Below are 27373 nucleotides of genomic sequence, written 5' to 3'. Positions count from 1 at the left end.
GGGGAGGGGGAGGAGGCGGCAGAGTGGGAGTAAGAGGAGACAGTGGAGGTGGAGGGGGAGATCGAGGTCGAGTGGGAGGAGACGGAGGAGATGAGAAGGAAAGGGAGGAGGAGAAGGCAAAGGGGGAGGAGGAAGAGGAGGTGGAGGAAAAAAAAGGAGAAGAAGGTGAAGGGGGAGGAGGGGGAGGCGAAGTGGAGGTGGAGGAGGTGGGGGTTAATTTGGGGGAAATTAAGGGGCTATCTAGGGCTCAATCAAACCAAATTGAGTGGCTTGGGTCTTGTTGAACTGACCTGACAAAATTCCTCTAAAAAACAAGGGATTCAGCTCTAAAAAACAGGGTCTGCAGTATCGAACTGTACCGCCCGGTACGAGCGGTATGTACCGGTTGCCGGTACGTGGACCACCTGTTATCGGTCCGAGTGCACTGTAGCACTGTAGCTGTACCGCTCGGTATACCGTACCGTACCGATACCGAGCCCAGGTCGAAATACCGGTACGGTACGGTATTGCGAACCTTGCTAAAAAGTCTAGTCAAACGTAGTCAAAGGACAATCGCTGTCTTTTTATGATTTCATTGAAGGTATTTTGGTCAAAGTTCAGAAAATGGGCATGGGTGCCATATGGTAAAAGCCCATTACTAGGGTCTTTTTTTAGTAAATTGCCCAAAAACATTTCAAGAAATTTTTTTCTTGTCATCTTCATTTATGGATGATATCAAAAGTGTTTTATTATACTTGTTATGGATCCTCTTTTACGAGCTTTAAAACATTAACATATTATATGACATGATTATAGTGAAGTTTAATGTTAAAAAATTTAAGCCTGCATAATGATTGTCACTTGACTTGATAGTTCCCAAAATTAATACAATTTACTTTTTGAAAAAATTGTCATTAGGTTAAATGCATTTTTGGTTCTTCATAAGCTTTCAATTTCACAAAATAAACAACCCATATGAAAGATTTGTCTTGGTTTTTTGTGAACAATGTATAATGGTTTATGTTAATAATTCTTTTATTCTTTTTACAACTTTCATCCATCGTATTAGTTAATTGTGATTTTTACAATAATGCAACTGAGTAGAAAATAAAAACATCCATCATAATTACACATCACATCCATTAAAATCACCCTCATTGATCAAACAGCTTATTCATAATGACAAAAGTCAGTATGGTATGTAGTGGCACCTATTATAATGTCATTAGAAATCTCCAAGTAGACATCCTAGTGGTTAAGCAGCAGCATGCGCAGTCATAAGATCAGGAGTCTGAATCCTGCTGCATGTGTTGTATGGATGGAGTAAAATTTAGAAGAAAAAACAATGCCATGAAAAGCGTGTGTGAACATGGTGTGGGCATGTGCAAACCTATGCTTGTTTCCACTCTTTGTGCAAGTAAATCTTTAGACCCTTGGTTAGGTTGTTTGAAGAAAGTTCCCTATAGAACAATTTCTAGACCAATTATGCAATCCTATTAGGTGTAGTCACCATCATAGATCGTCATAGATCCTAGAATATCTCTTACCAACTTTGCTGGCACAGCTTCCTTTTGAAATGGGGTTATTGTTTCATCATTGATTTTCTTTCTTTTTTTACTGTAATGTTGCAATATTCTTACTTGCCATTTCATTCTTTCTCTTTCTATTTTTTACTAATCTGAAATGGGTTTTCTTTTTCTCGTCACTACAAATAAATGTGAGATGCTATCATAGAAGAAAATTTAAGCTGAACCGCTAAACATTCATCTACTATTCTGCAAAGTTTCTTTACTATAGCTCCCTGAACTCATTATCCGATCGACTACAAACGACAATTTGTTGTTTTTGTTAATTGCTTGTCTAATTACGAGTCAAAATTATGAAAGAAATTATATCTCAGACTTCACCTTTTTCACATGGTAAAATACCAGTTTGGATCCATCATTTACTGCATAAAAGTTTGGCACATATTTTGTTCGGTACAATCATTACTAGCTTTTGTTGTGATGCTACAGTGCACATAGCCTTAAAATAGTAATTTGTCATCATTTTCCTATTTAAGCGTTGATTGTATATACAGGTGATCTTTGGAAACAGGTGGAGACATCTGTTGGGACAAAGAGAATTCTGGGAGCATATTGGAGGAATTGATATATGTTTGGATCCATCAAGCTTTGGCCAAGCAAATACACAGGTATAGTAAAAGGTATATATTTTTGGACTCCATAGAACCAGTGTATACTGTTGCTCAAATGCATGGCTAAATGATAAATTTAGTAATTGTTGATTCCATTTTTAGTGGGCGCTTTTGGTATTACTGCATCTTTTGTGGGCACCTACACATGCTTGCAGATGCCCTTGGGATAATGGCAGATTTATACCAGTGTAATGAGCACACTTCTCAGTGATTTAGCATTGTAATTTGCGGATTAGTTTGCAATATTGTCAAGTTTTTCTTTATCAATCTAGATAGTAAATCTTTCTAACTGTTTGTGGACCAATCAACAGAAATCATTTTCACAGAATTCTAGGAGCTAGATGCTTATTGTGACATGTCAAACCCCATATCATGTTATTAAGTGGAGATATAAGTTGGCAGTGGGCATTTGTATTTCATCATCACTGCACCCTTGAACTACCTGCATAGAAAATCCCTAGCATTCAACGTGGAAAATATATTGAATACAGTTAATTATTGTCTCTGAGAGCAATCAGGACTTGTAATAGTTGGGTTAAAAATGGAGATTCTAGTCTATGTAACGGAAGAAGATTTATGGGTTAACCTGTTCTTAATCATCTTGGTAAATCATGTGATTGATAACTTTGAGAGGTACATTTAAGTTGTTGATGATATGCGACATAGATGAAGTGCATGTAGAAGGAAGTTGTTTTTTATGTATATCTGAATTATAGATGCTCTTGATTTGCCGATTGTGAATATCCTCTTGTTATAGGTTAAATAATTTTTATTGTTTCTCCATGGTCGAGCAAAATTTGTGTTATTATATAAAAATTTTAAAAGTCCAGTTTCAGCAACCAGTCAGACTGGTATGGTACCGGCTAATTGCTTTGTCAATTTGTGTCATTGTCACATTGTTTTGTTTGTTTTAAAAGAAAAGGCAAAACTATAATATGGATGATAGGTTAGCAAGTATTTTGTCTAAAATGTCAGTCAGTGAACAAGGTCCTAGCACATGATAAGAAGATGTATTTATTGTTCAAACTTTGATCAATAGTTGAACAAGCTAGTGCGTTTAAGGAGACATATTGGATGAGGCTTGGACTGATGGAGACTAGTTTAGATGGTAACTTTGAGATAAACATGGATGGCACTGGGACGATGGCCTTTTAGTTATGTTTAAAAGATGCGAGGATACAAGACACTGAAATAATGAGTCCATATTGTAATTTGGGAAAATTTTTCTAGGAACAATTGCCTCCACTATACCAAATGGGATGATGTTTGACAGATGCTAAGATTTGTCATCAAATGTATTTTTCCATTGTTTTTTAATGAAACTTTTTTTATTAATTAAAAATGGATATGGAAACTTTAATGATGCTGAATTTTGCAATGCTTTTTTCTTCAATCTGATGTTCACTCTGACTGACTCTACAGGCTTTTAATTCCTTGCTAAGGAAGTTGCAGAAGCATGTTTCTTACGGATCATCTGTTGTTGATTTGTATGCGGGGTCTGGTATCATTGGATTATCTCTAGCTGCTACTAGGAAATGCAGGTTGGTGCTCTGACTCTAATTTTGAATTCTACTTGGAAGTATCATACAACCGTAAGATATGGGGATAATAACAATTTGTTTTTACACAGGTCTGTGAAATGTGTTGAGATCAACAAAGAGTCGGAACTTTCTTTTGAGAAGTCAGTCAGCCGGTTACTGAAAACCATAGACAGCACTATTAGTTGGCATAACACGGACGCATCTCTTGTATGCAGTGCAATCTTAAACCTTTCAATGGACTATGAAATGATTTTACCAGCATTTGGAAACTGTTTAGTATTTGAAGATCGTTATGCTTGCAGGAACCTCTTCGCTGGCTTGAGGGTTCAGACGTCGTGATTGTGGATCCTCCTAGGAAAGGGTTGCATCCATCCCTAATTGATGCATTAAGGCATTTTGCGTTGTCTGAACGCAAGATTCGCCAAGCACCTGACGGGTACACGTCTGACCTTGGATTTCATCCTTTGAAATGTTAATTTCTTTACCATGGTTTTTGAGTAGCCTTCAAGCATACAATTATGGAGCCTTAAGTTGTTTGTGCTAAAAGTTCTCCAAACAAATTTGCTTTACAAACAGTTCGATCGTAAAGATGAAGGATGAAAAAAGGCCATGGATTCTGCGTGCAAGGGAAGCTTCTGTTCATGTGGAAGGCAAAACAACTTGGGATAAAAGCCAAAAGTGGCCTACCACTCTTATCTACATAAGTTGTGGATGGGAAAGTTTTAAGGAGGTACAGTTGTTTCACATTGCTGCTGCATTGATGGCGGAGATACCACTGATTTACTTTAACATGGAAGCATGCTATGCTGTGTTTTAACTTTTTCTTTCTTCTTTCCATTAAGAAGAGTGGTATTTTTTCTGATATTTTACGAGAACAACATTTCAACAGGATAGCAGGAACTTGCTGTCATCCAAGGCATGGTATATGGAAAAAGCTCATGCTTTCAACTTCTTCCCCGGTACTCAGAGGTAGTGACGTGTGACAAATTAAGGAGTCTCATGCTAAATTCTTAATACCTTGTCTACCGACTATTCTAGCTTTCAATATTTAAACCGCATGAAATCTTTGACTTCTACATAACTTGGCATCATGTTTTTTCCTGTTCCACATTTAATATTGCACATTATGGATGCATACCTTCATGAAACACTACTGCAGCATTGAAGTTCTAGCTGTGTTCAAACGTGGTCCGCGGATAGCACTGGCGAAAAAGAAAGCAGGGAAGAAAAAAACACCAAGGTGAAGCCACAGTGGAAAATTAAAAGGCTGCAAGAAGAAAGTTTCTCGATTTCAAAAGGTACTTTTAATTTATGTTTGACGAGATGGGAATATGTGCTTCAGGAACACAAATAGAACATTAGGAGAACAATGAACCATCGTTATGCTGATATTTCCGATCTAAATCATATTTGCAATTTCCTGTAATACGTGCCAGGTAACTGACTAGGGAATCCAAGGTGCGAGACGAAAATTTGGGCCGGAGATGATCAAGCATCAGAACTGATCAAACAGGTCAGAGGAGATGAAATCACACAAGCAGTGCGGGGAGCTTTGAGAGCAATCTAGCCAATTTAGCTGCAGATGTTTGTGAACATTAGACTTACTGCTTTCTAACAATTTGTGGGGGACATTCTGGCACAAGGAAGGTGACATGTTCCAATAAGTAGAATGCAAAGCAAACATGTGAAGTGTTTTGACTTATTTCGGTCACATAATGAGATCATTTTGATCTATGTTGTATCTGATGAATAGACGGCCAGACAATGCAATGATTGTCACGCACAATGATTTTTTTTGAAGTAATCAAACATGATTAATTTTTTGTCATGTGCATCAAATATGTTTTTTTGTATTAAACTGCTTTTTAAACTGTGAATTTATAGCAATTAAATTCTCCTGTTAAAAACAGTAGCCGAAAACGTTAAGCTGGATGAAATCATCAGTTAAATATGCTGTATCAACATCGAAAATGATGGGGACTTTTCTTGTTTTATTTGGTCTTTCTCTCTGTTTTCATTCTCTGGATTCTAGTTCGGTTAGTACAGTGGAAATAAGAACAATTATTCTAAGTTCATAATTATTATTTGTGCTTCCTGGTCTGCAAATAGTCCCAAGTATGTGGAGGAGATGCTCCGAAGAGCCAGAGAGATGTTGGAAAAAGAGAGGCAATAGTTCAATCCACTTGGCCCCATGGAATAAGAAAATTCATGCTTGTATATTCATCATTCACGATCAATATTTATGATGAACTCATATTAAGGAGGAATCTCAGTAATTAGATTTCAGAAGATTGTGTGGAGAACACACGGATTGATTTTAAGGGAAGGGAAAAGGTAATAAAAAGGTATGTTTAGGATTAACAACTCTGCCATTATTATCTTTAATCCTTCTTCATGGAGGGAAGGAAAGGAAAGGGAAGGGAAGGGAAACTGGTGGTTTCATCTACACCATATCATAGGTAGATTGTTAACCGATTAAGAGAGAAGCAAATTTAGACATATCAAAAGGATAAGAAAAAAAAATGAAAATTCAAATGATACTTAACATTTTAACTTCATCGAGACATACCATTAATGATCAAATGGTTTGATCTCACAAGAACATGTACTGCGGACTACTGTCTGCTATACAAATCTACTTTTGGCTTGCCCAAATATCTTACCCCATTTTTAACATGATTAGTGCCGACCATGTAAGCCACATTAACAAACTTCTTCTTTAAGAATTCAGATCAGATTGTTGTTTGCCATATTATCTACATATGAAATTTCGATAGACAGATCAAACCTTGATCTGCTCAGTCTGGTTCTTCAAGAAACATATGACCCAATCCGATGAAGCATGGAATAACGAGTTCCATCGCTTCATAAAAGTCTAAATTCCTGGTCGCTCATACGAATCATCTTGTAAAGGTAGCAGAAAACCATCCGAACAGATAATTATTTGGAATGGAAAAGATGTTGTAATAATAGTAACATAGTGTACACATGCACAAATCACTAGCAAGAGTTTCATAAATTGAAGCTAATAATTAATGTGCAGAGGCTGTGGAATAGTTAAGTTGAGTACCTTTGAAACCGAAGGATACTTGCAGAGACTAAATATGCATGTCGTCAGCTATCGTACAGAGAGAAACCTCTCTCTCTGGTAATTTTTCTCGTTTCAGGCTGTTTGAAGTATTCTCTTCTAGACACACGTTTGTGCTTCTTCCCTGAGCTCCTAAGAGCTCTTTGCTTGCTTTCCAACTCTACCGTTGTCAATGGACTCGCGAAATCCTTACCAGAAAGCCATGCTTGGATCATCTCCTCAGTCTTCGGCTCGGGAAGAAAACCTTTTGCCTTCATTTCCTCGTAATATGCGGAAGCCTCCTCCAACTTGCCATTCAAAAACAGGCCGTGTATCAAGACGATATAGGCACTTCTATCGGGAGTCAACCCATTCTCTGGCATCTCATTCCACAGCCTAAAGACGCTCTCGTGCTGCCTCCATCTAGCCAATTTCCTAATCAACATGATGTATGTTTCGATTGCCGGGACGCATCCTGTTTCCTTCATTCTACGCAACAGCTCAAACGCATCTTCCACATTCTTTGCCGCATCAAAGAAGGCATGGTAGGTCCTTACACAAGGTGACAGCCCTCTGTGCAGCATTTCATCAAATAGCTTCCGTGCATCGTCAACCCGCCGAACCTTGCAAAGTGGCCTTATCAGCGAATTGAAGGTGACCGCATTAGGAGCGACACCCTTATCCTCCATCGTTGCCACAAGACGCTTGGCATCCTCCACGCACTTTCCTTTAGCCAGAGCATAAATGACCGCATTGTAGACCTTCCTATCTGCCTGGATGCCCATGTCGTTCATCTGATTGAAGAGCTTCAGAACGTCATTAAGATTACCTGCTTTGGAGTAGCAGGAGATCATACTCCCGTAGGACACGACGTCCTTCTGGATTCCTCTTTTCGCCATGTTCTTCCAGAATCTCTTGGCCTCCCCAATTCGGACCATGATGTTGCACCACCCATTGAGAACGATGTTGAAGCTCTTCGTCTCAAACGGGAACTCCTTCTCGTTGCACAGAAGCAGGTACTCGGCGTCCTCCACGTTCTTGTACCGGGTGAGGGCGCTGAGAAGGCCGTGGAAGTCGTCGATCCCCGGTGAAAACCCGTACCGTTTTAGCGAGTAGAAGGCGGTGATCGCCCGCCCGACGTCGTGGACGGCGCAATACCTCCTGATCAGGATCAAGATCGTTTGAGGCGTGACGAGGGACGGGCCGCTCCCGCCGCCGCTCCGCCTCATCTCGTGGACGAGGGACCAGGCGGTGTCGAACCGCCGCATCTTCCCGAGGATGGAGATCATGGAGTGGTACTCGCGGACGGAAGGGGCGTACCCCGGCTGTGCCCCGGCCCACAGGAAGAAGGTGAAGGCGGCGCCCCAGTCGTTACGGAGGCGGGAGAGGACAGCGGCCACCAACTCCGGCGAGGCTTGCACGCCGCAGTGCTCCAGCCTCAGTCTGGCGGCCGCGTTGTCGGCACCGAAATCGCGGAGGCAGCCGATGACCTGCTCGACGTCTTGGATCAGTTTGCCGTCCAACTTCTCGGTCGCCGGTGCCGCTCCAAGCAAGCCGTCGTGGTCATCTCGTAGAACGCAATCGTCCATGTCATCTTGACAAAGAATGGGAGTGCTTTGGGAAGAGACGGAGGAGGAGAATTTGGGAAGGGGTAGAGACGATGGGGGAAGGAGGACGTGTGGTTGGAGGAATCGATGGGGCAGAGCGGAGATGGGAGGGAGCTTCGGCAATCTCAACAGAATTCTTCTCCACATCGTGAGAGACTCTCTGATCGGACCGAACGTAACTAACCGTGACGTTTTAAGGTGATGATCGTCCGTAGCAGAGAATATATGCGAAACTCCGCACGCACTCATAGATATTAAAAAATATATATGAATAATAATTTTTATAATATAGTAAAAATAAATTATTATAATTTAATTTTATGATAAAAGTTTAAATCTCTTTGAAAAAATTTATAGGATAATTTTACCTAGAAAAATATGAACATCTATCGATCTAAATGAGTTCTTGAATAGGTTCGTGTTTGATAGAAGTGGTAATTACGATAAGACTCCTGTAACATCAACTGACGCCTCGCGTCTCTGACAGAGAACACCTGACCAACATGGGCCAAAACGCCAACCAAGGCCCATTAACGACCGCTCAGGCTTGCCTCCTCACAACACGCAAACCACAATGTCAGACGCCATCAGATGTACGATCCTACTCCCTGCGGACAGACGCTCCAAGTAACGCTAAGCTCCCGTATAAATACCCCCGTGTTCTAAGCAAAAAAGAGGGAGAAAAAAAAGATCACGCCACTCCACATCACTAACTTGATCGTCGAAAAGGTCGAGCCAAGCTTCCGACCCGACCCGTGTGCAGGACCGAAGACGAGATGCCTCATACTAGGCGCATAGGCGAAGGGCTCCTAGGAGACGTTTGGGCGATTCCCCGACATTCAGACCCGAACCAAGCCGCATCGGCTCCGAGGCCATGGTTTAAAGGTGTTTACACTAATAGTGTTCTTTTCATCTTTGTTCATCTCTTTTCCTACTCTTCAGTTTATATCTTATTTATATAAATAAATATATAATAAATATTATAACTATCTTCTTCTATTTCGGTTCAAGAACATGATACAACATCCAAACCTCGTCTCGACTGCATCAATTTTATCTGGAAAAGTCAGTTCCCATCCATGCTATCATCCTACAGTGCCTCGTTTGCATGGTAAAGATAGATGTAAACATTGTTCTTCTACACTGCCTCATTCTCGTGGTAAAGATGCAAGCCAAAACCGAACCGAGCACAGGCTTTGCAGAAGGCTACTTCTTCAGCTGCCGCAATCGGGTCCTCAAACTGCCCATCGCTTGAAGACACTGTTCCGGTAGACTCCCGGTGTGCCTGCAACAGCAACAAAGTATGGGACATTAGGACCTGATGGTTTGCATCAAAGAGTGCAAACCAGTCAGTTTGGATAGGGTAAAGTGCATGGTGGCATTTTCTGCACACCGCAAATGATAGGGTAAAGGGGGAACTATTTTAACTTTTTTCCAGAAAGATTTAGTGGATTGATATGATAATTCACCCAGATATAAAAAAAACAGAAACAAGAAGCTCATAGGTCAAGTTCAAGCATTCCATTTTCTAATCATACCCACGTTGAAATGGCACAAGAAGCTGAAATTTCAAGGATGACATGCTATAATCAATCTAAGAAAAATTTGCAAAAGGGCATGAAATGAGAGCTGTTGCACAGGCAAATACCTCTCCATCCAATCCTCGTATTGTAACACGGTATACCACTGTCACATTCCCGTTGTCCGAGAATATAACATCGCGTACTTCTCCACACCAGCCTTGTTATGCAAAAGTAACATGAAATCAGTAGTCGAAGATTAGATTTTGGAAGATGCTTATCCACATTAACCCGATGAAAATCTAGATCACCTTGTCTATAGAATAGTTGACTATGAATAGATAATTACGCAGGATTGGCCATAAAAGAAAAGGACAATCTCAATATCCAATCATTGGTTTTCTGAATGGTGAGTAATATTTTACAAAATATCTTTCGGCACCACTTTGCAGATAAGGCAAATAGTAAGAAGGTATAAATAATCAAAAATTACATAATGAGATTTTCCCTGATAGTTGGGACTTTACCACTTTGTTATTGTTGTATTAAATAATGGGATTTTTCTCCTTAGCTTCCTAGTATAATGCGTAAAAATTATTTACCAGTGACAAAAACAGATGTAGAAATTTTTGTACAATAGAAATCTAGACAGAACTTAGCATCACTTTGATCACAATACAACTGACAAAGGACATCGTATTGCTTAAGATTCTGCGAGACCGATCTAACTGATGAAAGTTCATTAAAAGATACTCACTCCTGGAAACTTCAACAAGACATTTATGCCATGAATGTAAATAATAATACTCCCCTCACAATCAGCCTTCCATGCAATACAAAATCCATCATAAAAATATAAGGAACAACCTTAAAATGCTCCAATTTTGTATGTGGCATAGGAGAAAGTTAAAAAGACTATTGCAATCAATCTTATATTGATTAAAATCACCTGGGGCATAGAAGCTCAGCATTCTATTAGCATGATACCTACAAAAAACAGGATCAACAGTATTAACCTGGTTAACTTGCCAGATCTAAGTAGCAGTTAACCCAAGAGGCGATAGTATACTGGAACAGCTTTAAACATAAATGTAAGTGAAACAAAAAGTATTAAAGGCGACATAAAATCCAAGTGAAATGAATGCTGTAGGAGTTTTAAAACTTTCTTAACTTTATTAATCGAACCGAGTAATGGAATCGTGAATATTGCACTGTTAATCAGGTGATTAACTAAATTGATATTCATAGTTTTGAAAGATTCAAAGTGTCGTATCTTCCACTTAAAATTTGGGCTTATAAGATCTTAGTGGAGACTTCACAAGCCTCTAAGCCTAACTAATCTTGCATAACTCTTAAAATTTTAAAGAGACAAATATTAGTTTGCACAAAGAATAACATTCTTAATTAATGTCTTTCCATTGGATAAATTACTGCTTTTTGCACACATATAGATCAGTCACTGTGCATCATTAGTTAATTGTTCAAAGTCATCCTTTTTGTTTCATGAACCAATCAGTTGTTTGCCTATCAATTGAACAAAAATAGATACATAAGCAATTAATAAGCCATTAAATTGTCATCACTGATAAATGACTCGGTACATTTTACTTCTGATCTGAACCTTGTAGTCGAGATATGCCATTAACATAACAAGTGATTGGTACTTAGGTTTAGACATATTCAACACTTGATGGTTCATGCCTATTTCAGCATATATGGGTCAATAATGTGCATCGATGGGTCAAACAAGATGTTTCATGTCTATTCAGCATATTTGTGTCAATAACATCCATATATGAATCAAAATGGAGCAGAACTGGTTTGAACTTTTATGTTTGTGGGCCAAATTTCAAGTGTTTAGGCATCATTGTTGATTGTTATGAATCAAAAACATTTCGTTTCTAAAGAAACATAAAGGGTGGTTCTCACCTTAGAAAATTGTCCGGATCAAATACTTGAGCACCATCTCCACAATAACTTGAAGATGGAGAGTGGAGCCACTATTAACAAGGCCTCAGTGTTAAATAACATAAAATACTTTTTGTCCACACCCACTTAACAGCCATGAATTGATGCAATTCTGAGAGATAACCACCAAAACTGGGCAGCACACAAGTCAATCTGAGCATGGACCAGGTGATATACTGCAAATTTGAGGTAGGTGGCATCTCATTAAAGATGGCTACAGGTTCAACCTTAATTGGTTTTGATCAACACCTTAAAGTCCTGACAAATTTTACAAAAAGTCATGACCCACCCTGATTAAAATCCAGAGCAGCAGTAAAGAAGAATAGGAGAAGCCATGTTCACAGGCTAAAAAGTAGAATTAAAAGGAGAATGAGGAGGCAGCAGCAGAGAAGAATAAAGTGTTTGTTTATTTCATCCCCCTTTCTGTTGCTTTCCTCTTTTTAAGTCGTTTTTGCCTCTGTCAGTACTAACCAGATAATACTGTACCAACATATGATCTAAACAGAGACTAGTATGAAACTGCTACATAAAATCAAGCTCCTTGATCAGCAATATCACTGGTTGATGTGGAACAAAACTCTCAAGTAATTATAAGAGAAGGATTGACATTGTTCCTACTTAATTGAGGATGCTAAAAGGAAACAGAATGTTGTTGAACTTAAGATGCCTAAACATACCATGTTGGGTGGCCAAAAGTAACACCAACAGGCGAACCAAGTGATTCATAACGCTAACACAAATTCAAAGTTCAAAACTGCAACTAAACTAACGCACACAACCAACAAGAAAAGGCAAGACAAGCCATGACCAACCCCATTCTGATCCTGACAGAGAGGCGAGGATTCCCATAGTTGACCATAAAATTAGGCTGCCGCCCAAAGTCAAAGTCAAGCAATCGGTGATCCAGGTCGAACAACATCTAAAATCTATGCTATAGTTAATGAAAAAGGGAAATCGACGTCCAGAAACGTTGTGGATGGATCATGTAGGAGGCGAAGGATCAGGGAAGCGAGGAGAAGAACGAGACGAGAGATACCAAGGGATGGAGTTGTCGTCGGCGTTGATGATGTTGTCGGGCACTTTCTTGTTGAGATCCCGGAGGATCTCCTTGAGGGGGCGACAGAAGGAGGGGGTCAGATCGAACGGCACCACGTAGTTGGAGTTGGGCACCCTGCCTCCGCCGCCGCCGCTTACGCTCTTCTTGGAGACGCTGTCCGACGCACTGGCGCCGTTCTCCAGGGCCGCCACAACCGGTAAAACCGACGCCCTCCGCGGACGCCTGGCGGCCGCGAAGGGGACCCTCGCGTCCCTGCCGGCGGCAGCGGGGATGGCCGATCGGGTACGGAAGATGGCGGCTCCCGTGGCTTCCATCCGCAGGCCAAAGGAGAAGGAAGAGATGATGGAGACACCGCTGCGAGGTCTCCAAAAGTCTGTCACGGGACTTGTCCTTGATTGTTCGGATCGATATTAAGGACGAGACGAGCGAGTCTTACCCCGAAGACTATAATTTATAGCCAAATTGCTTTTCTTACTTCTGGAACGCACACCCCACCCACATGCCTCGTAGTTGGTATACATAGGTGGCAGGGACCCAGTAGCTTCCACCAGTTAGGGGGCATAGATTCGATTCGGGTAAACGACAAAGGAAGCCAAAGTATTTTCTTAATGTACAACCTTACCCTACCCAACTAGAGGGTCCATTTTATATATATACGTCGAACGATGTACTGAAATATATCATTCGATATATTTATATCATATCATATCGAACTAAGCTCAAAACTCAAATACGATATGAAATTATAAATCTTGGATCATATATGGATGATTAATTCAATCGGACGAAATCATAAACATAAGAGAAAGAAAAAATGAAAGATAGTAAAAGTATACTAAAATGGTAACCTCGTGAGAGGAAAATTCATTTAGTTCAGGTACTCAGTGTCAACTAGTGGGAACATAGTTTCCCAAGCAATAAGTCAACGCAGAAGATGAAATGATGTCCATACTCGATTAACATCCACTCCATTAATTAATGGTTTCGATAAAACAATGTAAAAGAAAATATGAATATGTGATTATTTGGATCGAGACGTGAACGGTTTTATCCAGTCTCATACCACATAACTAGGAATATGTTCAATTAGCATAAAAAATAACTAGGAATTTGTCCAATATCAGAAAATATGTTTAGTTAGACTTTTTTTTTTATCGTCTCTAATCAGTTCAGAAACAATCTAACTTATGTTCTACATTTTTTTTTTCTTTTTCCAATTTTTAATTTAAAAAATTAAAACTTACTTACGAAGGTTTAGATAATCATTTTTCTATATTTTAAGCAATTAGAAAGGTACTTTTACTAATTTCAGTCCTTAAAAAATTGAATTTATATTTTTAAATCCTACCAAATTTAAGGTGGATATTTGGGCCAAAGGTTATTTAAAGTTTCGATAATTTTTTTTTTTTTTGGAGACTTAAGTTACACTACTTTTAAAGCTCCTCTTTCTTTTAAAGGTTTTGATATCTCAAAGTCTAATGACTAGGTATACTATTAGGAGATAAAATCATTGTCTAATAATGAGGTATCATCAATCATCTAGCATTTTGTGAGCAAATCAATGAACTCATTCTCCAATGAATACCTAGCTCTAGTATCCCCACACGAGTAGCTATGAGACCAGCCACCTATATCATATGGACGAGTATACAACACACGAGTCTGTCTGGTTATCTTGATGTCCCTCTCGAGTAATCTATAACCATGATTATTTAGATTCTGTATTTAAAGGTGAATCGATCTTATTATCGTAATCTAATCACGATCTGATTCTCATTCCATAGATCCATTAACATCATAATATATTTATGCATCAAGCAATATAAAGTGATAAAATATCATAATAATAAGCAAAAAGAGTGTATGTTTTATCACACGTGCCATCACTCACGTGATTGGCTTGTAGGACACCTATGACTAGTAGAAAGAGTGAGGTATTTATAGGCCTCAAATGGCTTCAAAAATGGAGCCAAAAATATGTCTCATCCTAGGTTTCTAGGGCCCTGACGGTACTACCGCCAGTACTAAGTGGTACCACTGCTTGTAGGATTGACAACTAGTGGTATCACCACCCAATTTGGGCGATACTATCACTTGACAGCATGGGAGACCATGTACTAGTGGTACGACTACTAGTTTGGGCGGTACCACTGCCTAACACTAGAGGTACCGCAATCGAGTCTTTTGGAAAACATACACTTCGTACATTCTAGCTTATAGGTGGTTCCACTGCTTGATCTGGTGGTGCCATCACTTGACCTAACTATGAGTCACTAAATGGGCCTTCCAATAGAGCCAACTCAACCCTAGATCAGGCCCAATGGGCCTATAATTGAGTTAGTAGGGTTATACCTAAAACTAACTTAATTTAAAATCAAACTACAACAATAAAGACCTAAATGATTACAAGATAAGAAATCTATGTTGTTCGGTATGTCATTGGTTTATCTAAACTTCATTTGAACTTATGGCACATCGTCCGAACCTTCGACGTATCACTTGATCCGCCGGCATGTTGACTCCTGCAACATCCGATCTTGGCGCAATATCCAATTCTTCTATCATGATGCCCGATCTCTGACTTTGGCCTAACGTCTGATTCTTCTACTTAAATCATTTTGCTTTTTCATGATCGAAGTTGGTCCTGCATTACTTTTCTCAAAACGCATATTAGATCGTAAACTCATTAATTGATTTCATCATCAAAACTGCATTACTTTTTTTATGATCATCCATCTCATCCTCATTCGTTCTGTCGTCATCTCGCCGCATCTCGATATGTCACGATCATTTGTCTCGATCTCGTGGGTCCCACTATTTACCTCCACGCTCCTATCATACCTCATCGTGTGATTATAATATAATTACAAGCACGTAAACCCGATAATAAATAAGAAAAATAAGGATTCGCAGGACCCAATAATAATAATAATCACATAACATACACACATACATCTCATCACACAATCCATGATTATCTGTCCACATCATACATCGTTTGTACATATCACCATATAGGACTACTAGATAATAATATTATTAATTATTTTTTTATTTTATAGTTTTTGGGGTACCCTACCCTAGAGAGCCCCATACGGTAGGAAGTCCCCTATGTGGCTAGGAAACCCTAGCCGCTAGGGACTCCCTTGCATCCAAAAATCTTTAGCCATAGGGCTGCCTTGTATGGCTAGGAAACCCTAACCACCAAGGAACCCTCTGTAGCCAGGAATCCTTGGCTGCATTTTGTCTATGGGCGACCAGGACTATTGGCCGCTAGGGATACTGGCTGCTAGGGTTGCCCCTTGCAGCTAGGAAACCATGGCTGTATGGGCTCCTAATGCCTAGGCTAAAAGCAGCCCTGCTGCTCTCAGCCTTGCTGCCTTTGGCCAAGCCGAGAGCAACAAGGTGTGTTCTCGGCCATGATTGCAAGCAACCTTTGGCCAAACTATAAGGCAGCAACAGTTTGTCACGGACAAACTTCTAAACAAGGTGTTTGATGTAATGTGTTGGGAAATCATGGGGGGCGACATCATATGCGCAGCGGAAGAACAAGAAAACAAAAATCCCCGATTCCCAAAAAGATGTTCGTCGTCGTGCGAAGATTGGTGCGCAAAATCCGCAAAACACAAAACTGCGTATAGAGATTGTGTTACCTAGGGAGATCGTATATCCCTGTTTCCTTGCAGATCCTCAGGAGAGGGTGAAGGAGGTCAAGCGTCCTCCTCTCTAGCGGTGATCCACACAGCAGGGTTGCGACGACGCTCCTCAAAACTCCAGGCCTACTCTGAGGTGGAGAGGGAGAGGAGAATAGGAAGGGCAAGCAAAGACTCTAGCCTATGAGGCTGTGAATCCCTCCTATTTATAGAGATCCCGTGTCAAAACCCTAATGGGTCCTTTCCCTAGTGGGTATTGGATCTGCATCCAATAAGACAAGGGCTCCGTCGGATATCTCATATCCGAACCTCTACTCATCGCAATGCCTACCATATGTGTGTGACCCTCTAGGCCCAATATCGAGCTGGCCGTGAGTCATACCTGTCAGAACTCCTTCTACTAAGTGAATTATTATCTCTGTAATAATTCACTCGACTCATCGACTACGGAAGTACTAGGCCACTACGCCGTAGTCTCCAGACGATACAGGGGAATCCAATCCATTGGACCTGTCTGTCCTCAGTTACCATGTACCTATAGTCCCTCATCCATCTAATATCCCAGAGACCGTATATCGAGCATGGTGCTGTCAGACCCATACGGTTTCTACTTGAGTCTCGCTCTAATCGGATTCTCCCGGAGAACTCTTTCTCTCTCAACCCGAATGACCCTGGCCAGGGATTTGTCTGAGCAAGAACACATGGGATATTCCTCTCATGATACCGAGAGTGGATGATCCTCTATCGACACTCAATAGCCCTCGTAAGGTCGACTACCACTCCCAATGACCAGCTGTACTAGATCTGGGAACAGCCAAACCTATAAGTCTGGTATCAAAGAGTGGAGCACTCATACAGGACATCCTTGGTGTCTCAAGTCTAAGAACCAGATACACCACTAGGACTACGGAATCGTTGTCTGACAATAAGGCATCATCAACCATCCAGCATTCCGTAAGCGGATCAATCAGTGAACTCATTCTCCAATGAGCACCTGTACTGTATCCCTAGTGTCCCTACACGAGCAGCTATGAGACCAGCTGCATCCATCATATGGACGGGTATACAGCACACCAGTCTATCCGGTTATCACGATGTCCCTCTCGAGTAACCTATGACCGGGATTATTTAGGATATGTGTTTAAAGGTGAATCGATCTCATTATCGTGATCTCATCACGATCCGATTCCCATTGCACAAATCCAAGGACATCACAATACATATGCATTTATGCAATAGTTATAAAGTGATATACGCCAAAAATATAATAAGCAAAAAGATTCTGTATCAAGTCACACGTGCCATCACTCACGTGATTGGCTTGCTGGGCACTTATGACTAGCAATCTCCCACTTGACCTAAAGCCAATCACCTATGTGTCTGATCCCCATCAGACCCCTGTGACGCTCAAAGACAATCTGAGACAATGGCTTTGTTAGTGGATCTGCAATGTTATCTTCGGATTGAACTCTTTCCACTGCTACATCTCCTCGGGACACGATCTCTCTAATAAGGTGGAACCTCCTCAGAACATGCTTAGATTTCTGATGAGACCTAGGTTCCTTCGCTTGAGCAATTGCCCCGTTGTTGTTGCAATATAGGGAAATCGGCTCCTCACTATCCGGCACGACTCCCAAATCTGTGATGAACTTCTTCAACCAGACTCCCTCCTTTGCTGCATCTGATGCAGCAATGTACTCCGCCTCTGTGGTCGAGTCAGCAGTGGTATCTTGCTTGGAACTCTTCCAGCACACTGCTCCTCCATTCAAGGTGTACACATACCCTGAATTCGACTTGCTATCATCGACATCAGACTGAAAACTTGAGTCAGTGTAGCCTTCAACCTTAAGGCTATTACCTCCATATACTAGTAAAAGATCCTTAGTCCTTCTCAAGTACTTAAGGATACACTTTACTGCTTTCCAGTGCTCCAAGCCTGGATCCGCCTGATACCTGCTCGTGACACTCAGAGCATGCGCTATATCAGGCCTAGTACATAGCATGGCATACATGATAGACCCTATTGCTGAGGCATAAGGTATCATATCCATGTTCGCCCTTTCTTCTGGAGTCTTTGGGGACATACTCGTAGAAAGCGATATCTCATGTCTCATCGGTATGAGACCTCTTTTGGAATTTTCCATGCCAAACCTTTTGACAATAGTTTCTATGTACCTGGACTGGGACAAGCCAAGCATCCTTTTAGATCTATCTCTATAGATTCTAATCCCCAAGATATAAGATGCTTCTCCTAAGTCCTTCATGGAGAAGTGTCTAGATAACCAAGCCTTTATTGTGGATAGCATTCCTATGTCATTCCCAATGATGAGGATGTCATCCACATATAACACCAAAAAGCTAATAGCGCTCCCACTTACCTTTCTGTATACACAAGGCTCATCTTCGTTCTTAACGAAGTCATAAGATCTGATTGCCTCATCAAATCTTATGTTCCAACTTCGGGAAGCTTGCTTTAGTCCATAAATGGATCTAAGCAACCTACACACCTTATCTGGGCAGTTCTTGGACACGAATCCCTCAGGTTGCATCATATACACCTCCTCCTCCAGGTTCCCGTTGAGGAATGCGGTTTTCACATCCATCTGCCAGATCTCATAATCATAGTGTGCTGCAATAGCCAATAGAATTCTGATGGATTTTAGCATTGCTACGGGTGAGAAAGTTTCGTCGTAGTCAACACCTTGCCTTTGACGATACCCCTTAGCCACTAGCCTTGCTTTATAGGTCTCTACCTTTCCATCTACTCCGATCTTTTTCTTAAAGATCCACTTGCAACCGATGGGTACAATACCTTCGGGTGCATCAACTAGGTTCCAAACCTTATTGGAGTACATAGAATCCATCTCAGAATTCATGGCTTCTTTCCACTTCCCGGAGTCTATACTCATAATAGCCTCCTCGTAGGTCTGAGGATCAATATCCTCTACATCCTCTGCTCTAATATGTCCCACATATCTCTCAGGAGGATGGGATACTCTATCAGACCTGCGTAAAGTTGAAACTTGTGTATTAGATACCTGAACAGACTCGGGCTGTAGAGTGGTGCTTGAGCTTGGTTCTCCAACCTCGCTCAATTCTATCATTCTCCCACTGTCTCCGTCAAGAATGTGTTCCTTCTCAAGGAACACTGCTCTCTTAGCTACAAAGACCTTTTGGTCCTCGAGATGATAGAAGTAATACCCACAAGTTTCCTTGGGGTATCCCACAAATTTACATCGCCATGTCCTTGATTCTAACTTATCGGGGTTGTGTCTTTTAACATGGGCAGAGCAGCCCCAAATCTTAACTACTTTAAGATCAGGCTTCTTCCCTTTCCATATCTCATATGGTGTAGACACCACCGACTTAGTTGGAACTCTGTTCAGAAGGTAAGCTGCGGTTTCTAGGGCATATCCCCAGAATGAGATGGGTAGGTCAGCGAAACTCATCATGGACCGTACCATATCTAATAATGTACGATTTCTCCTTTCAGAGACACCATTGAGCTGAGGTGTATAAGGAGGTGTCCATTGGGATAATATCCCATGGTCCTTGAGGAAGTGAGTAAACTCTGTACTTAAGTACTCACCTCCTCGATCTGATCGAAGAGTTTTGATACTCTTTCCAGTCTGGTTCTCCACCTCATTCTTATACTCTCTGAATTTCTCAAAGGCCTCGGACTTGTACTTCATTAAGTACACATATCCATACCTTGAGAAATCATCAGTAAATGTAATGAAGTAGGAGTAACCTCCAATGGCATGAGTTGACATGGGTCCACATACATCACTATGTATGAGTTCCAACAACTCAGTGGCTCTCTCTCCAGTTCCACTAAATGGAGAGTTGGTCAGTTTTCCACGAATGCAAGGCTCACAAGTTGCATATGACACATAGTCGAATGGATCTAGATATCCATCATTTAGCAACTTTTGAATCCTTCTTTCATGGATGTGACCTAGCCTACAATGCCACAGGTATGCACTGTTCAACTCATCTTGTTTCCTTTTGGACATATTTATATTCATGATATGTGGAGTGGTGTCTAACATAAATAAACCATTATGCAATGTTCCTTTCGTGATGATCTTATCATCTAATAATATCGAACAACCATTGTTCTCAAAAACAAATTTATATCCACTAACTGTTAAACATGAAATGGAGATAATGTTTTTGATAATAGAAGGAACAAAATAACATGCATCTAATGCAATAAAAGCTCCACTAGGCAGATGTAGGGCGACCTCGCCAACAGCTAAAACAGCAACTTTTGCTCCATTACCCATCTTGAGGTCCATCTCGCCTCTCTCTAGTCTCCTAGGCCTTGCCAGAACCTGCAACGAATTACATATATGATAAGCACTACCGGTATCTAATACCCATGTGTTATCATAAGAGTCTGACAAATGGAGACCGATCATGAATGTACCTGAAGCTTCATCAAGCTTTTGTTTCGCCCTTTCTGCAAGGTACTCTTTGCAGTTTCTCTTCCAGTGCCCATCTTTACCACAGTGGAAGCACTGGCCTTTGTCCTTTGTTGGGTCTTTCTTAGCAACCTTTGCTTTACCTTGTTTGCCCTTGCCCTTTCCCTTCTTAAGGGACCTTTCTGCTTTCCTTTTCTTTCTGGTCTCACCAGTGTAGAGAACTGGCTTCTCTTTCTTAATAGTACTCTCTGCCTCCCTCAACATATTGAGGAGCTCTAGGAGAGTCACCTCAAGTTTGTTCATATTAAAGTTCATTATGAACTGTGAAAAGGAATCTGGTAGGGACTGAAGCACAATGTCCACACACAAGTTATCCTCTAGGACCATTCCTAGACCTGTGAGTTTCTCTATCCACTCAATCATCTTTAGGACATGGTTCTGAACCGGTGTCCCCTCAGTCATCCTAGCGCGGAAAAGGCTCTTGGATATCTCATATCGTTGAGTCCTTCCCTGTTCCTCAAACAATTTACGGACATGTAGGAGAATGGATCTGGCATCCATCTTTTCATGTTGTCTCTGTAACTCTGGAGTCATAGAGCCCAACATATAGCACTGAGCAAGAGTGGAGTCATCAATGTACTTCACGTAGCGAGCGATCTCATCCTCGCTTGCCCCTTCTTCGGGCGTAGGCATCACTGTATCAAGGACGTACACGATTTTCTCCGCTGTGAGAACAATTCTCAAGTTACGGAGCCAATCCGTATAATTTGGACCAGTGAGGCGGTTGACATCAAGTATGCAACGTAAGGGATTTGAAAGCGACATTTTCTGAAAATAAAGATGTAGCAAAAATGAATAACATGCAGATTTTGCAAGAAATAAACTATCAAGATATGGACTTCTATCTTAATATGCTCCCACTATTTTACTAACGAGTCACGCGACACCCTCAGCACGTGAAACGGAAGTCTCCGGCAGACTTCTAGTGGGGATCAGGATCCAATCAGCGTCTTAGTGTAACCTCGAGGGACTCGACCAATCACACTAAGCCTAAAAGGTAGACAACTCTTGCCGATCACAACTCCTTGTGATTCCCGTCCTGTTCGGCCTCCGAATCACCATGGCCTCGAGGGACTCGACCAACCATGATGCTCGGTTAAGTCAACACCTTCGTTACAAGATGAGTCTGATTTGATGATATACCCTCGAGGGACTCGACCAAGCATATCATGCCCTCAGGTCACCGGTGACATCTCTATGTCGTAAGCAAGATAGCGAATCGCGATATAGGTGAGTCTCGAGGGACTCGACCAACTCAACCTACACCGGGATTCGGTTCCTACTCATAACGATGGAAGGCCACGTGGGTCAATCTAATTGCCTCACGTTTACCGACTTAATATTATCGAGAGATGTTTCTATGATTTGGTCTCCTATTATGACATGTCACACATGTACATATTTAATATATATCTACATCGCATGCAAATATATATACATATCTAGTATGTGTATAAGCAATCACACCAGATGATCATGGACCACAACCTAATATGATTAGGCCCGAGCCAGTAGGCCTAATCACTCACATCAAGATCTATGTGTGCAACGGTGCATCTCCATGCCTTGTGATCGTCCATCTCGTCCTCGTTGGTTCCGTCGACATCTTGATGCATCTTCATGCATCACGATCGTCCGTCTCGTGGGTCCCGCTATGGCTTCCACGCTCCCGCTGCGCCTCCTCATGTGATTACAACTTAATCATAGGCACGCAGGCCCGACAATAAACGAGAAATATAATGGAGGTTCGCAGACCTCAATAATAATAATCACAAGTACACACATCACACGGTCCATGATCATCCGTCCACTCATCATACATCACATGTATAAATAATCGTCATTATGTAGGACTACTAGATAATAAAAATAATAATCAACTAAACCTTTTAATTAATTAATATTTTGTGAAATCAGGGATATATAGGGAATTTCTCAATTCCTAAGGGTATTTTCGTAATTTGGACAAAAGACAGAAACTGGAATTTCTCAAATTCCGAGGGGCAAAACTGTCTTTTGCGCAGAAAACCCTAATACCCTTTCCCCTTTTCACTGCTGCGCCGCCGCCGCCGCCACCCTGCTGGCGGCGGCCTGTGCGGCGAGGGCGAGGGGACTGCCCTCGCCTGCAGGTGGCACGCCCGCTGGGGTCGCTGCCGCTGCAGGTGGGCGCCCCCGCGGGCGCCGCCGCCTTCGCGGGCGGTTCTGCCCACGAGTCAGCGCCCGCAGGTGGTGCTGTCTCGCTGGCGGCCGCCCCTGCGGGGTTTTTGCCCGTGGGAGCAGCGGCCACAGGCGCCGCTGCCCTGCGGTGCCTCAGCCCGCGCTGCTGCCCCGCGGCGCCTCTGCCCGCGGGCTCAGTGGCCGCAGGCGCTTCTACCGAGCGGGCTCCCAGCCCCGCCGGCCGCAAGCCTGCTGCAAGCAGATCGCCGGCCGGCTACTGCAGGCACAGCGCTTGCGCATGCGCCGGCGCTGTGCTGCCTGGCTGCGGCTGCGGCTGGCTGTAGGCATGCAGATCGAGGGCAGCAACTGTTGCTGCCCTTCCTTGCTTTTGCGTCAACGATTTTGACGTCAATATTCTTCCTAAACACAACACACGCAGTTCAAAAACCAATCATTCGCACGAACAACCTGGCTCTGATACCACTGTTGGGAAATCATGGGGGGCGACATCATATGCGCAGCGGAAGAACAAGAAAACAAAAATCCCCGATTCCCAAAAAGATGTTCGTCGTCGTGCGAAGATTGGTGCGCAAAATCCGCAAAACACAAAACTGCGTATAGAGATTGTGTTACCTAGGGAGATCGTATATCCCTGTTTCCTTGCAGATCCTCAGGAGAGGGTGAAGGAGGTCAAGCGTCCTCCTCTCTAGCGGTGATCCACACAGCAGGGTTGCGACGATGCTCCTCAAAACTCCAGGCCTACTCTAAGGTGGAGAGGGAGAGGAGAATAGGAAGGGCAAGCAAAGACTCTAGCCTATGAGGCTGTGAATCCCTCCTATTTATAGAGATCCCGTGTCAAAACCCTAATGGGTCCTTTCCCTAGTGGGTATTGGATCTGCATCCAATAAGACAAGGGCTCCGTCGGATATCTCATATCCGAACCTCTACTCATCGCAATGCCTACCATATGTGTGTGACCCTCTAGGCCCAATATCGAGCTGGCCGTGAGTCATACCTGTCAGAACTCCTTCTAACTAAGTGAATTATTATCTCTGTAATAATTCACTCGACTCATCGACTACGGAAGTACTAGGCCACTACGCCGTAGTCCCCAGACGATACAGGGGAATCCAATCCATTGGACCTGTCTGTCCTCAGTTACCATGTACCTATAGTCCCTCATCCATCTAATATCCCAGAGACCGTATATTGAGCATGGTGCTGTCAGACCCATACGATTTCTACTTGAGTCTCGCTCTAATCGGATTCTCCCGGAGAACTCTTTCTCTCTCAACCCGAATGACCCTGGCTAGGGATTTGTCTGAGCAAGAACACATGGGATATTCCTCTCATGATACCGAGAGTGGATGATCCTCTATCGACACTCAATAGCCCTCGTAAGGTCGACTACCACTCCCAATGACCAGCTGTACTAGATCTGGGAACAGCCAAACCTATAAGTCTGGTATCAAAGAGTGGAGCACTCATACAGGACATCCTTGGTGTCTCAAGTCTAAGAACCAGATACACCACTAGGACTACGGAATCGTTGTCTGACAATAAGGCATCATCAACCATCCAGCATTCCGTAAGCGGATCAATCAGTGAACTCATTCTCCAATGAGCACCTGTACTGTATCCCTAGTGTCCCTACACGAGCAGCTATGAGACCAGCTGCATCCATCATATGGACGGGTATACAGCACACCAGTCTATCCGGTTATCACGATGTCCCTCTCGAGTAACCTATGACCGGGATTATTTAGGATATGTGTTTAAAGGTGAATCGATCTCATTATCGTGATCTCATCACGATCCGATTCCCATTGCACAAATCCAAGGACATCACAATACATATGCATTTATGCAATAGTTATAAAGTGATATACGCCAAAAATATAATAAGCAAAAAGATTCTGTATCAAGTCACACGTGCCATCACTCACGTGATTGGCTTGCTGGGCACTTATGACTAGCAATCTCCCACTTGACCTAAAGCCAATCACCTATGTGTCTGATCCCCATCAGACCCCTGTGACGCTCAAAGACAATCTGAGACAATGGCTTTGTTAGTGGATCTGCAATGTTATCTTCGGATGGAACTCTTTCCACTACTACATCTCCTCGGGTTACGATCTCTCTGATAAGTTGTAACCTCCTCAGAACACTTCTGATGAGACCCGGGTTCCCTTATTTGAGTAATCGCCCCGTAGTTGTCGCAATATAAGGAAGTCGGCTCCTCGTTACTCGGCACGACTCCCAAATCTGTGATGAACTTCTTCACCCAGACTCCCTCTTTTGCTGCATCTGATGCAGCAATGTACTCCGCCTCTGTGGTCGAGTCAGCAGTGGTATCTTGCTTGGAACTCTTCCAGCACACTGCTCCTCCATTCAAGGTGTACACATACCCTGAATTCGACTTGCTATCATCGACATCAGACTGAAAACTTGAGTCAGTGTAGCCTTCAACCTTAAGGCTATTACCTCCACATACTAGTAAAAGATCATTAGTCCTTCTCAAGTACTTAAGGATACACTTTACTGCTTTCCAGTGCTCCAAGCCTGGATCCGCCTGATACCTGCTCGTGACACTCAGAGCATGCGCTATATCAGGCCTAGTACATAGCATGGCATACATGATAGACCCTATTGCTGAGGCATAAGGTATCATATCCATGTTCGCCCTTTCTTCTGGAGTCTTTGGGGACATACTCGTAGAAAGCGATATCTCATGTCTCATCGGTATGAGACCTCTTTTGGAATTTTCCATGCCAAACCTTTTGACAATAGTTTCTATGTACCTGGACTGGGACAAGCCAAGCATCCTTTTGGATCTATCTCTATAGATTCTAATCCCCAAGATATAAGATGCTTCTCCTAAGTCCTTCATGGAGAAGTGTCTAGATAACCAAGCCTTTATTGTGGATAGCATTCCTATGTCATTCCCAATGATGAGGATGTCATCCACATATAACACCAAAAAGCTAATAGCGCTCCCACTTACCTTCCTGTACACACAAGGCTCATCTTCGTTCTTAACGAAGTCATAAGATCTGATTGACTCATCAAATCTTATGTTCCAACTTCAGGAAGCTTGCTTTAGTCCATAAATGGATCTAAGCAACCTACACACCTTATCTGAGCAGTTCTTGGACACGAATCCCTCAGGTTGCATCATATACACCTCCTCCTCGAGGTTTCCATTGAGGAATGCGGTTTTTACATCCATCTGCCAGATCTCATAATCATAGTGTGCTGCAATAGCCAATAGAATTCTGATGGATTTTAGCATTGCTACGGGTGAGAAAGTTTCGTCGTAGTCAACACCTTGCCTTTGACGATACCCCTTAGCCACTAGCCTTACTTTATAGGTCTCTACCTTTCCATCTACTCCGATCTTTTTCTTAAAGATCCACTTGCAACCGATGGGTACAATACCTTCGGGTGCATCAACTAGGTTCCAAACCTTATTGGAGTACATAGAATCCATCTCAGAATTCATGGCTTCTTTCCACTTCCCGGAGTCTATACTCATAATAGCCTCCTCGTAGGTCTGAGGATCAATATCCTCTACATCCTCTGCTCTAATATGTCCCACATATCTCTCAGGAGGATGGGATACTCTATCAGACCTGCGTAAAGTTGAAACTTGTGTATTAGATACCTGAACAGACTCGGGCTGTAGAGTGGTGCTTGAGCTTGGTTCTCCAACCTCGCTCAATTCTATCATTCTCCCACTGTCTCCGTCAAGAATGTGTTCCTTCTCAAGGAACACTGCTCTCTTAGCTACAAAGACCTTTTGGTCCTCGAGATGATAGAAGTAATACCCCCACAAGTTTCCTTGGGGTATCCCACAAATTTACATCGCCCTGTCCTTGATTCTAACTTATCGGGGTTGTGTCTTTTAACATGGGCAGAGCAGCCCCAAATCTTAACTACTTTAAGATCAGGCTTCTTCCCTTTCCATATCTCATATGGTGTAGACACCACCGACTTAGTTGGAACTCTGTTCAGAAGGTAAGCTGCGGTTTCTAGGGCATATCCCCAGAATGAGATGGGTAGGTCAGCGAAACTCATCATGGACCGTACCATATCTAATAATGTACGATTTCTCCTTTCAGAGACACCATTGAGCTGAGG

The 27373-nt window shown here is 42.2% G+C and overlaps 3 protein-coding genes across 3 annotated transcripts in view; 1 reads left to right on the top strand and 2 right to left on the bottom strand.

Annotated features, from left to right (window-relative positions):
• LOC103973252 (uncharacterized) overlaps positions 1-5545 on the top strand; it is a 35504-nt gene extending 29959 nt beyond the window's left edge. Inside the window, exons 9-16 of the mRNA XM_009387758.3 lie at positions 2060-2173; positions 3599-3717; positions 3807-3924; positions 4020-4153; positions 4294-4447; positions 4607-4686; positions 4877-5015; positions 5154-5545. Coding sequence (XP_009386033.2) covers positions 2060-2173; positions 3599-3717; positions 3807-3924; positions 4020-4153; positions 4294-4447; positions 4607-4686; positions 4877-4961 — 804 coding nt within the window. The 3' untranslated portion in view covers positions 4962-5015; positions 5154-5545. The remainder of the gene's footprint in view (positions 1-2059; positions 2174-3598; positions 3718-3806; positions 3925-4019; positions 4154-4293; positions 4448-4606; positions 4687-4876; positions 5016-5153) is intronic.
• Positions 5546-6657: 1112 nt separating this feature from the next.
• On the bottom strand, positions 6658-8555 carry LOC135628786 (pentatricopeptide repeat-containing protein At5g15010, mitochondrial-like). The gene has a single exon (XM_065135692.1). It carries the CDS (start codon positions 8536-8538, stop codon positions 6832-6834), a length of 1707 nt encoding a protein of 568 aa, XP_064991764.1. The 5' UTR covers positions 8539-8555; the 3' UTR covers positions 6658-6831.
• Positions 8556-9369: 814 nt separating this feature from the next.
• Positions 9370-13353, bottom strand: LOC103973249 (DNA repair RAD52-like protein 2, chloroplastic). Its single transcript, XM_009387756.3, has 4 exons — positions 12916-13353; positions 10861-10898; positions 10040-10131; positions 9370-9676 (listed from the first exon to the last, which is right to left on the bottom strand). The coding sequence occupies exons 1-4, from the start codon at positions 13248-13250 to the stop codon at positions 9530-9532; spliced, it is 612 nt and encodes a 203-aa protein (XP_009386031.1). The 5' UTR covers positions 13251-13353; the 3' UTR covers positions 9370-9529.
• Between the last annotated feature and the right edge of the window lie 14020 nt (positions 13354-27373).

Source organism: Musa acuminata, chromosome BXJ3-1 (assembly GCF_036884655.1).
Source record: "Musa acuminata AAA Group cultivar baxijiao chromosome BXJ3-1, Cavendish_Baxijiao_AAA, whole genome shotgun sequence".
NCBI classification, from domain to species: domain Eukaryota; kingdom Viridiplantae; phylum Streptophyta; class Magnoliopsida; order Zingiberales; family Musaceae; genus Musa; species Musa acuminata.
This window is presented reverse-complemented; position numbering and strand designations above follow the sequence as displayed.

Coding starts and splice junctions, on each gene's coding strand:
- LOC135628786 (XM_065135692.1), bottom strand. CDS start 8,538: ATGTGGAGAAGAATTCTGTTGAGATTGCCGAAGCTCCCTCCCATCTCC.
- LOC103973249 (XM_009387756.3), bottom strand. CDS start 13,250: ATGGAAGCCACGGGAGCCGCCATCTTCCGTACCCGATCGGCCATCCCC. Junction 10,132..10,860: donor GCTGAGCTTCTATGCCCCAG/GTGATTTTAATC, acceptor TTGCATAACAAG/GCTGGTGTGGAGAAGTACGC. Junction 9,677..10,039: donor TACGAGGATTGGATGGAGAG/GTATTTGCCTGT, acceptor TTGCTGTTGCAG/GCACACCGGGAGTCTACCGG.